The sequence below is a fragment of the Aaosphaeria arxii genome (assembly GCF_010015735.1).
Source record: "Aaosphaeria arxii CBS 175.79 unplaced genomic scaffold BU24scaffold_1, whole genome shotgun sequence".
Classification (NCBI taxonomy): Eukaryota; Fungi; Ascomycota; class Dothideomycetes; order Pleosporales; genus Aaosphaeria; species Aaosphaeria arxii.
Window position 1 is genome coordinate 2,831,043 of NW_022983474.1, and position 12,063 is coordinate 2,843,105.

Sequence of the window (12,063 nt, forward strand, 5' to 3'; positions counted from 1 at the left end):
TGAACTATTCGATGTCATCAAGGGCAATGTTATCAGTGGTAGCGAGGTCGGTGGATCAAACTCCGTGATGCATCTAGTGGTGTTCTAGGTAGTGTGCGCCCTCATTTTGCGTGAAGAGGCTAAGGGCACTTTTTACGAATCCACACACCAGCAAAATCCCAGACCTTATCTAAACAATCTTTTAATTCTATTTTTTTTTTCTCCGAACACCCATGAGATAGTCCTATGGTTATTATTTAAGAGGAGGAACAAGAGAGGTTGTTTGTATGTACATCTAGAAATCTGATTAAGGCTACTTTGGTTGGCTATATACTAATTGTCGTACAAATACACAGAAATATACAAGAGGTCTCTATCGTCCGAATTACCCCATCATATCATCATTCCCAAATAAAATAAAGATCATGCGACCTCCCAAAAAAGATGTGAAAAGTGAAAAGCAACCCGTGCAGCACAACCACCAGCTTCCGATACCGAGGTTCCAGCCTGATACATTCGCCCATCACAAACCCACCAAAAACCCGTCATCCGCCGGCGGAGAGCAGAACAGCGCAATGAAATCCGCCATCGCTCTGCCCTGCCTGATGCCAAACGCATCCGCGATGCCTGACGCCATGTCCTTGATCCACAGCATTGTCTCGCTTGTGCTAGTTGCCGACATGCTGAGCACGTACAGGGGCCACAGGAGGCCGTACCCGCCGGCCGTGCGCTGACAGCTCTCTGCGCTGCGGAACTTGTCGAAGTAGTACTCCGTCGAGTCGCGGAGTTCGACACAGAGGGAGGTCTGCGTAGAGACTGCATCGGCGAGGGTGGAGGTCGCGGAGGCGGAGGCGGGTGCGAGGAGGAGCTGGGCTCGCGCGTACTCGATCACCATGTCCGAGGCGAGGACCCGCGCTGTGTGCTTGAAGAACCAGGTGTTGGAGAGCCACATGAAGCGGTAGGTGTCGTCGTCAACGTTGCGGCGGAAGTCGTCGGCTGAGGGCCGGGAGTATGGGTGCCAATCGGGGATGTGTGGGTGCCAGAGGTCGAATTCGTTAACGAGGGATGAGGCTTCGGTGGCCATGGGCGCGTCGACGTAGCCCTTTTGTTTGTGGTCGGATCGTAGTTGGCAGAGACGTGCGAGGAGTTTGTAGAAGTCAGGAGCGAAGTCGCGTTGGGTGATGGATTCGTCGTCGAGGAAGGTGAGGATGAATGGAGGGATGGGATCGCGGGTCTGCAGGCAGTGGGCAAGCTGGAAATTCGTTAGCTGAGACTGGAAATTGAATGAGAAATGGGAAAAGAGGAGGACGCACGATGAAACCTCGCATTCTTGCGTAGATACCACGTCCGACTTCAGTGCTGAATTGTGCTGAGCCTCGAAGTTCGGAAAGTGTCAAGGCGCCTTGGAGATGGTAGGTCATCGCTTGAGTAGATTGTGAGCCTTCGCAAAGCACATTCTGGACACGAATTAACACCTTGTAGTTTTCGGGGGTGAACGGAATAGCCTACCTCGAATAGGCTCAGTAACACGCAAGTCAATATTGACGAGTCTGAGAGCGCCATCCTGGGATCTTGTAGTTGCTGATTCAGGTGTCGAAGAACCTGTCCTCGCTTTTGTCTCGCCGCGATCAGGAGTTCTGGAGATCCTCGAGTGCTCCCGAGTGCTGCCAGTCCAGTTGCTCTTATTATCTCCGGTACGGGCCCGTTCGATAGGAGGTCTTGCGAATATACGGGAAGGATATAGTCATAACCACCACCAGTAGAGCAATCTTGGGATGCAAATAGCTTTTCGTTGAGATGTGCGAAGAAGTGCATTTCAGCCTCGTCGTTCACTGCTGCTCTCCTTGAGGGCATAGGGTTGAACAATTGCATGGAGAAAGCCTCCATCGGGAGGTGGTTTGGCGGTGGCGATTGGCTCTCGTGCCGTCTCTTAGCTTTTCGAACGACAAGTTTTGTCTCGTTTCTGAATAGCAGGTCTTGTTCATTTCGGTAGCCAGAACAGACTCTGCCTTTGCGGATGCACTGAGTACAAGAGGGAACGGCCAAGTCACATCTGGTGAAACGTCAGAACAAGATAGTGAACTCAGGCCAATCAGAGTGCAGGAATGCGCCTGGACCACGAGACTATTACCCGATTGGGCGACTCGACTCGTCTTCTCGACCTCCAGACGGATAGAAGAGGACAAAAAAGATATTGTTTACTCACTTTGTTCTTTTTGCTCGACACGGCGCACAGCCTTTGCTTGGTTTTCCCGAGAATCCCATGTTGTGTTTGATGAAGTCGTAGTGGGGGTGAAGAGGGGAGAGTTGGTTGCTCGTTGGACCTGCAACCTGCGATTCTCTGCGAGGACTTCTATATGAACCACATGGAGTGAACTGCGCACGAAAGGCTACTGTGACGCAAAGCAAAGGCAGCCCAAGCCGAGGGGCCTGTAACAACCGCGCTTGTACACTGTTTCTACTGCTGGAGGCCACGGACGGTCTCCCAGGATCCGTGCAGCAGCAATCTTCCGGGTCAGGGTGCACTGCTGACGTGGGAAAGGGTAGGGGGCAAAGGGAGGCCGGCCGACAGTGTGTATGGTATGGTCTGTTATGGATGTATCAGAATTGCGCAAGTCTTGAGATGTGGCTCGTGACAGTCAGACCAACAGTTTGAGCGGGAATGGCTTTGGCACGTTGCACAGGTTGAACCGCCCGCGCGATCGAAACCCCTTAAGGCTGAGAAGATGGAGATGCAGACTACCAATGCGACCGAGGGCAATTTCCTCGACTTCTTTCTCTCCTAATTGCACACGAGATAGAACAGGAAAAGGCTGAAGATGATGAGTAGAGGAGGAGTACAAAGTTGTGTGTGATTAAGTGTTGGCTGGGCTGTTGGAAAGACAGTCGCAAGTGTGAATAGGCGTGCACAGTCCAACACAGCCGCCCCCTCAGATGCGCATCATTCATCCTTCCGTCCTCCAACCATCCACTCACCATCAACCCTTCAACCCTTCAACCAATCCGTCGTCCAACTCATCCACTCATCCACCCATACTCCATGCCACATCTCTAACATGGCATGAGATGAGCCTGTGCACAGGCCATCACTCAATTCTCCCTTCCTATCTCCCTCTCCCTACTGGCTTTCGCCCTGATCCAACAACTACCCTCTCTATCTCGGCCCCGGTCTCTGGCTAGGCCAATGCCGCTTATTGCCCTCTTACACGAGCATGAGGTCACACCGGCATGGATCCGGCTATCCCATTTCCTGTTCGTGGCCCGAGATGCTGCACGTCGATGAACTTGGAGTCTCGACATTTCTGCCTCATCGAATCACACTATATTGGAGAAAGCCTTAGGAGAGCCTACGAGATATTCTCCTGCATCTTGGGCCCTATGATTGATTAAATCATAGGCTGTAGTTCGTCGCAGAGAGCTAATAATATCGCATGGTTGAGACGTTAAACTCACTTCGCCACTCCTCTCCACTCACTCGGGACGAACCGCGCATATGGGTTCGCGTGGCAGTCCAGTCCAGTCCCACTCTACCTCGTAAGAACAGGACAGGATAGGATAGCAGAGAGCAGGGCGAAACAGAACAGACCTGTCACTGCCGAACCATTCCCATCATTCGCATCAATGTTTGATAAGTGCTCAAACAGAGGACAGCCACAGTGCATGATCCAAACAGTTTCATTCGTCGAAGAATACCGATAATCAGCCTCATGTGTCGTAACCAATCGCCTAAAATACACTCACTGCCATTCCCAACGCATGTTGCCCTCTTCCATGCGAAACACGTGCGGCATCTCGGGAACAACTGTTCAACGCCGCAGGACACCCTCGCTGTCTCTCCTCGAGAACCAGTAGTCCCTTAGTGGGATGCCAGGTCTAGGAATCTCGCCCGTTCGGCTTGAGCCGAATTTCTTACCACAGCTGAATATGATGAATACGACATGTGGCACGACACACGGACGTGCCAGCCTTGCCGTACACGCAATACTCTCTGTTTCAGCGAATCGCTTCCACCATTCCGGCATTGACATTGCGTCTGAGGGCATCGTAAAACTTTCTCTCACCCCAGCGCACCGAATCGGAGATTTAACATCTGTAACGCCAACCTAGATCGCAGCCAGATTCGCCCCCTCTTACCTACATATTTAGAATGAGGCGGCACTTGTCGAACGTGGGAATCCTTCATCGAGGTTCAACTAACAACCCGATCCAGTCGATTTTGCAACGCCTGGAAAATCACCTTCAACGGCCCCCCTTTACCAGCAAGAACACCATCGAAGGATTGTGTTTCGGCTCCTGTCTACCAGGTGTGCACGCCCGTTCAATTTTAAATCTAGCCCTACACACCATGGATATCACGATGCGATCTCTCCCCCAAGGAGCACGGTGCACGCCTTATGATCCTCTTCCGCGTGGCATTCGTCTCCTTTGCGGCTCTGCGGCTCTTTCATGCGACCATCCCAGTGCCTCTGGCCAGATCGGACGCCCGAACACCGTTGGAAGGCCTTGCTACAGGTCGCAGATGGTAAACAATCTCATGCCATGCCATTCTAATAGTGCTTGAACAACAGCATGCTCAGGTTCAATAACCGGACTCGTAGATTAATCTTTTCACAATTCTCCGGTATCAATCCTCACGCGCTTGTTTCGACAAATTTTCAACACCCAAGCGCTGAATATCATGTTTGAGAATCATGAAACTGAGCACTGCACATGACTGGTCGACAAGCCACAGGGTAGATGCTGAAGAGAAATGTGAAAATGAACACGAAATGTCATAGGCCCATGCTCCTAGAACAACCTTCCCTCTTCACAGCTTCGTGATAATTCAGAAAAAGATCACAAATTAGATAATTATTGTTAAATGTGCTGAAACATATATTATAGGAATCTTCAAAGAAGGTTACTTCACAATGAACAGATAACTTTTCTGTAACATCTCGTTAGAGGTCAATTTAGATATCAACCAGCCTAGCTCCACCATGTAGTTACACGGTAACGAAACAAACGCAATATGTTCGTTAAGAATTATTTCAAGTGCAATACAAATCAAAGTTTCTTTCCAAATATATACAGATCCATTAAATCCATCTACCCTTTCCACTATATACAACCCTCATGCTGGTAATTACAATAATATACAATATATACATAATCATACACATAATCTTACACTCCCCCTCAATCAACTCCACTTCCTCATTACTCGGCACCAGGCCCACTCCCCCACCCCCACTCGTACCAGGCTTATCCCATCCAGCAGACATCGCCCTCCTCCGCACCCTCACAAAACATTAATGCACGCTCTAACGCCTGCTGTATCTGAGCTCCATTCCCCGGCGTGGTTGTCGATGGCGATGTATTTGTGGATGTGGATGTTGATGAAGATGGAGATGTAGTCGGTGGCGATGAGGCGGTCTGACTTGCGGGTGAAGATATTGTGGGTAGTTGGTACATCGCGATCATCGTGTCCGCCGGTGATGGCGACCAGGAGGTGTGAATGTTGTAGATTGGGAGAATGAGGCCGATCATCTTGTTGTTATTGGGGATTTTTGGGTGGAGTGTGTGGTGCAGGTTTTGTTGGTTGTGGGTGTGTATATGTAAAGCGATTCGTTTGGTGCAGTTGTTGGTATGTACTGATATATATATGTACAGATGAAGTGGTTGAAGTTGAAGTAAAAAGTCTTTGGCTCGTTGATGTTTTGGATGTCGAGTCGATAGGTAGATAGATATTACTGCAATTCTCTTTTGCGATGAATGTTATACAGACAAATGAAAATCGTGTTCTTCTTGTTCGCTGGAGACTGCACTGCAGATTTGTTTGTTTCTTGATGTCCACTGCATCCAAGCGGCCACGATGGTACTTATTACCTTTCACAGAGGACTATAGTTTCTGTACCTGCATACACACACGCGCCTCGCATCTCTTGGCCATCTCATCTCGCATTCGTAAAACGCCGTGCATGCCTCCTTCGCTCGCACGACCACATCGAAGGAGATTTCTTCAGATCACTCGGCATTACGTTGAAAGTGTTTTTTTTCCTCTGCGTCGTGCGGCGTGGTCGGTTGGTTGCGTGGGTGCGTGCGCGCTGATGTCAGATTGCTGAAACTTGGGTCGCGACGCCTGTGCGTAGGGCTGCGCTGGGGTGCGAGTTGAGATCTGTGCGTGGGTGCGTAGGGCTGGCTGGCGACGGGGAGATGATGGGTGGGAGAGGTTTGGGTTATTTAGGGGTTTTCTTGTGGTGTTTTGTTGTTTTACTGTTTGGTGCGGACTGAGGCTGTCGAGAGTGGAGGGATTTGAGATGGTGGTGTTGGTCGTTGCGGCGGACAGGTGTCAAGAACGCCAATGCATGTCGGTGTCGAAGTCAACGTGAATTGCTTTTGCTGTAAAGCTTTGGGGATATATAAGTAAGCGCAGAGAACCCTGAAAAAATGTTCGAAATGTTGTCAAGTCCTGAAGTCGACATGTTCGTCGTTGTGGTTTAGGGAAAGGGATGATCGCTTCGAGAATGACTGCACCTACTGTCCGAACAATCGAACTTGAGCAGCATAGGGACATATGAGTGTCTGCAATGTGCGAATTGCTCCTCCAAGAAATCATTCAAAAGACATCAAAGTCGCATCTTCTGTGCGTTGGGTGTTTACCTATGATATTGAGGGCTGGTGAGATTTCGGCATAGACCGAGCGACGAAGTTGCGTAAGCCTTCCTTCCGAACCACTTGACTTGAATCCTGGACGACTTTAAATCGTTATAAGAGTTACCCTGAAACAGACTAAGGACTATCATGTCTGCCGGCCCTGCTGTGGACCATTTCAACTTCCGTAGGAAAACATCAATGCTTGCCACAGGTCGTTTTCGACGACCAACTCTTCAATACGGCATGTGGTGGGCAGTGCTGAGGCATTTTCGAACTTCAATCTGACAATTTGGGGCAACGCAGAGATGTTGATGTGCTCACAGGCTTGAATGATGACTGCCTTGCTTTAGTCCATTGCCAGGACGCTTTCCAATATAACATCATATGGTGCAAAGCACTCCAGCAAAGAGGTTGGCCATGCCAACTTTGAGTTCACAGACTTCTTCTCGAAGTAGCTCCCCTTCCAAGAAGATTCTATCGACGATTCGCTGCATAGCAGTGGGTCAGCGCCGGAGAAACCACAGGATCTAATCAGCTGCCACTCAAAGATTACCATGAATCCTAATTTGGATTCCACGGGCAATAGACCACCCCTTGGCAAGACAGCACTATGTATGGTGGATCCATCCAGCCGAAGCAATGGCAATCTTCGCTACATCGGTAGTCTCCCCAAACCAGTCATACGGAAGGCGTCAAACCCGCGAGATATTTCCGACGAGACGCTGGCAAAAGGCCAGGGTATGGGGAGCTGTGCAACTTCGGTTATTGCTCGCTATGACTGCCGCAGTCGGTAGTCGAGAGGGCCAGATTAAACTCTATCTTCCCCAGATCTTGGCAAACCAGATATGCGGCTCGTGGTTGGAACGAAGCTTTCATCCGGAATATATCCCGATGCTTGGCGGTGAGTCCGTACCACATAGTTCGTCCTGAAGTAATTAATTGCAGGATGAATAACGTGCAAATTCGATCTGTAGTAAGTGGTACAGATAAATGAACGAATAGAAAGGCCAAGATGTGAATATTCCTCCAATGAGAGAAAAAGGGTTTGATAGTGGTGGAATAGGAGGAGGAGCATAAATACTCAGGCATCTCGAGACGGAAATGTGATTTCTCTTCTCCTGTAGCAACGAGCTCCGCAATCATTGCCAAAGTCTTTCGTTCGTCTTCGACCACCATGAAGGCCTTTGCTGTCATCGCCTTGTTAGCACCGGCCCTGACCGAGGCCCACTACATCTTCAACCGTCTCATCGTCAATGGCGCGTCCATCGGTGGCGAGTATGCCTACACTCGCAAGAACAGCAACTCGTACAACCCAGCCTTCCCCAGCGAGCTCATGAACAGCAACGACCTCCGCTGCAACAAGGGCGCTAAGACCGGCGGAACCGCCACCTACAGCGTCAAGGCCGGTGACAAGATCGGCTTCAAGCTCTTCAACAACGAGTTCATCGAGCACCCCGGCCCGGGTTTCGTCTACATCTCCAAGGCTCCCGGCTCCGTCGCCGACTACGATGGATCTGGTGACTGGGTCAAGGTTATGGAGAACGGTCTCTGCAACCCAAGCTCTCCCGGCAACGACGGCAGCTGGTGCAGCTGGCAGAAGGATCGCCTCGAGTGGACCATCCAGCAGAACATCCCTCCAGGCGAGTACCTCGTCCGTGTCGAGCACATTGGTCTCCACGAGGGCCACGTCGGCAAGGCACAGTTCTACATTGAGTGCTACCAGCTCAAGATCGATGGAGCCGGTGGAGGTACACCAGGACCAGCCGTCAAGATTCCGGGCCTTTACAAGGCTTCCGACCCAGGTAAGTTGTGAAAATGAACGAAGATAACCCGTCCATCGCTAACCACGTGACTCAGGTATCGCCTTTAACAAGTGGAACAACCCCCGATCCTACAGCATGCCCGGCCCCAAGGTCTGGACCGGCTAGATGAGATGGATTGGATTGATTCATGGTCGTCAGTAGATTCTGCATGTCGAAATGCTCAGCATATTGGGGTTAGCGTATGATGTCATTACGTTAGTAGTGAATAAGAGCTGTCGAGGACCTAACGTAGCCATAGCATAAATACAAATTGTATTAGAGGTTGGATGAGCATTCACTCACACTCATCGTGACATGTCCGTAGTCTGATAGGGGTTGCGCTAAGGCTGCCCGGCTGGCTGTCAGATTGACTGAGATAGGATTAGCGTGAATGAGACACCTCAGAGATTCAACACTTCCATCCCTCATCCATCATGATCCATTATCAGTCGTTTGTTTGATATCCATTAAATACCCTATTCGCCGATCACTATGAATTTCTTCAGGGCAAATGTTCTAGAGCTTCCATCGACAGGTTCGACGGTTCCAGTCTTGTGGTGCAAGCGGACCTCCTAGCGACGATCATCCTCTAATTGATGATGAAACGGCGTTTCCACGAATCCGTTTCTAGTTCATTTCGATGCCAAATTTGATTGCCTGCGTACGCTTGCATCTCCACCTTTTCATCTATCCGAGTCTGAGGCTTTGACTTATTTCCCGATTTTCCATGCATCTACAACCTTTCAAAGCCGCATCGTAAGTCCCTCCGGCTGACTGGAAAACGCTTCGTCGTGTGCAAATATGCGCTGTAGAACCAGGCCAATTTCAAAGTAAAGGGAACGATGACCATGAGTCGGAATTACTCGTTGATAGATCGATCTGAAATACCTGACTCGTGGATTTTGCTAAGCTTTGCCGAGTTGAAATGAGAGGGCGTTGTCCCGTGGCAAGTCCCACAAGGTGGATCGTGGGCTGATGAGGTCTAGAAACAGTTCAAAACGAGGACATCGTCCCTTTTGTGTATCTTCGGTCATCTTGACACTCCTTTCAGTCGGGAGATACTTTCGTTTTACTACCATTGTCACTCATTTTTTTCAGTCACTCATTTTTGTGCTTTTGCTGTGCAGGTTCACTCATTAACAAACAATGCGTTTCGCTAACTTCCTCCTCGGAGCCATTGCTGTGCTTCCTACAGCTGTCTTCGGTCAGCTTTCCGGCAAGGTCGGACCCTCCACCAGTGTTGCGACCAAGACTGCAAAGAAAACCTGCAATGTGTTGAACTACGGCGCGAAGGCGGACAAGTCGACTGATCTTGGACCTCCTCTTGCATCTGCCTTTGCAGCATGCAAGACGGGAGGCACCGTTGTAGTTCCATCGGGCAATTATGCGATGAAGACCTGGGTCACCTTTGAGGGAGGCAAGGCATGGGCGCTTCAATTAGACGGCGTCATTTATCGTACGGGTACCGCAGGAGGCAACATGTTGTTCATTCGCAATACCAATGATTTTGAAATGTTCAGCAGCAACGGCAAGGGCGCTATACAAGGTATGTAATCCCATCCCATCTAGTTGGAGCTTGCTCATGAAATACTTAGGCAATGGCTACGAGCTTCACGCTCAAGGCAGCCGGTCAGGAGCCCGTCTCTTGCGCGTGGAGAAGTCTCAGAATTTCTCTGTCCACGACCTGATTCTCGTGGATGCGCCCGCCTTTCATCTAGTCTTCTCGACTTGCACGAACGGCGAGGCCTACAACATGGCCATCCGCGGTGGAGATTGGGGAGGTCTCGACGGCGTTGACATCTGGGGCGATAACATCTGGATTCACGACATCATGGTCACCAACAAGGACGAATGTGTGACGGTCAAGAGCCCTTCCAAGAATATTCTCATCGAGAACATCTACTGCAACTGGAGCGGCGGATGCGCCATGGGTTCCCTGGGTGTTGACACAGCTATCTCGAAAGTTCACTACAAGAACATCTATACCTGGAAGTCGAACCAGATGATGATGATCAAGTCAAACGGTGGGAGCGGATATGTTGAAGATGTCACGTTCGAGAATTTCATCGGCCACGGGAACGCGTACTCCCTTGACATCGATCAATACTGGTCATCGATGAGCAAGCTGGAAGGAAACGGTGTTCAACTTAGCAACATGACATTCAAGGTAGATCATAATCTCCTCGGGCAGTTACCCTTGATGCTAACTGATGATACAGAACTGGAAGGGCGGCATGGCGAACGGCGCCCAACGAGGACCCATCAAGGTTGCATGCGCAGACAGCGCGCCATGCACTGACATCAAGATCACCGACCTCTCTATGTGGACCGAAACCGGCTCTAAGCAGATCTACTCGTGCCGTTCTGGCTATGGCAGTGGCTTCTGCTTGAAATCCGGCACCGGCAAATCGTACGCTGCGACGACGAGCACACAGACAGCGGCACCCACTGGTCATTCCGCAGCTTCCATGAAAGATGATCTCAAGACCGCATTTGGAACGACTGTCAGCATTCCCATCCCGACGTTGCCAGCTTCATATTACCCAGGCGTGGCTCCTCACAGCAAGATCGCTGGGTCGTAGATAATGTGTACTGGTATGCATTACCATCATTTACTACTATTCTCTTCTCCGTACATATATTATTTTAGCTTACAATAAACATAACCAATCATTTACCCGTTTTCAAGACCACAATCACTCCCATCACGTTTGCGTGCCCAGCTAGGCAGGCATGGCCCTCACTGTCGTAGTCACATGACGCCCGCTGCTGCCTTTCACTCTCACCTGGCCCCAGCACCACCACCCACCACCGCAATCTTTCACTTACAATATTGATTTCGACTTTAGAACCATGTATATAAACAAAATATTTTCAAACGTCTCTTGTCCCAATGGGACACTTGGTCAAATGAAACTATACAGAGAAGATTAGCATGGCCCCTGCACTAAGGATGACACGCTCAATCAAAGAGATGCCACCGTTTTTTTTGCACTTTTTTGTGTTGTGGGTTCGAGTCTGGGAAGGAGCGGTAATTATTTTTGGGATTTGTGTTTTTGCTTTTACTTTTTAGAAAGTGAAGGAGTGATGGGATGAGTGATGGGATGATGGTGGAAGTGACTGAGCTATCAAACCTTTGTTTACTATTGAAGTGAAAGGAAGGGGGCACAAAGGATTCTATCAAACTTGGGCACACATAATGTTAGACACACAGAGAACATAGCAACTGCTTACTTCTTTACTTACTCCCTTAGCCAACTGCACATAACGTCCATACACACAAGCACTCCACCATCCATCCACCACTCGCTCACTGACTCACTGACTCCTCCTCCTCCACCTCCTCCCAATCCAATATCTCTCTCCCTCTCCCAACACAACCACACCCAACCACCCAGAACCCCAACAACCCTACGCGCCATCTCATATCAGCTCATACCACCTCATCCCATCTACCTACCAAACCAACCAACCAACCAACTCTTAGTGCGAACCCCTGTTCCACCACTCAACCGCGCCACATCGAAGCGCCCTAATCAAACCCCCATCGGTAAAGAACCAACACCGACAGAGGAAAGCGGGATCGAGTGGGTCGGAGGAATAAGACAGGCACAGGCACAGGAACATGGGCGGGCGGCTGCTTGTG

The 12,063-nt window shown here is 50.0% G+C and overlaps 3 protein-coding genes across 3 annotated transcripts; 2 read left to right on the plus strand and 1 right to left on the minus strand.

Annotated features, from left to right (window-relative positions):
• Positions 1–288: 288 nt before the first annotated feature.
• On the minus strand, positions 289–2,744 carry BU24DRAFT_417030 (uncharacterized protein). The gene is made up of 5 exons (XM_033526615.1): positions 2,629–2,744; positions 2,186–2,566; positions 1,489–2,032; positions 1,293–1,436; positions 289–1,231 (listed from the first exon to the last, which is right to left on the minus strand). Exons 2-5 carry the CDS (start codon positions 2,242–2,244, stop codon positions 503–505), a joined length of 1,476 nt encoding a protein of 491 aa, XP_033389707.1. The 5' UTR covers positions 2,245–2,566; positions 2,629–2,744; the 3' UTR covers positions 289–502.
• Positions 2,745–7,789: 5,045 nt separating this feature from the next.
• Positions 7,790–8,543, plus strand: BU24DRAFT_430077 (lytic polysaccharide monooxygenase; the record flags this gene model as incomplete). Its single annotated transcript, XM_033529787.1, has 2 exons — positions 7,790–8,417; positions 8,473–8,543. 2 exons carry the CDS (start codon positions 7,790–7,792, stop codon positions 8,541–8,543), a joined length of 699 nt encoding a protein of 232 aa, XP_033389708.1.
• A 1,020-nt stretch (positions 8,544–9,563) lies between these two features.
• BU24DRAFT_457353 (glycoside hydrolase family 28 protein) lies at positions 9,564–10,999 on the plus strand (the record flags this gene model as incomplete). The annotated part of the gene is made up of 3 exons (XM_033531534.1): positions 9,564–9,963; positions 10,013–10,584; positions 10,637–10,999. The coding sequence occupies 3 exons, from the start codon at positions 9,564–9,566 to the stop codon at positions 10,997–10,999; spliced, it is 1,335 nt and encodes a 444-aa protein (XP_033389709.1).
• Between the last annotated feature and the right edge of the window lie 1,064 nt (positions 11,000–12,063).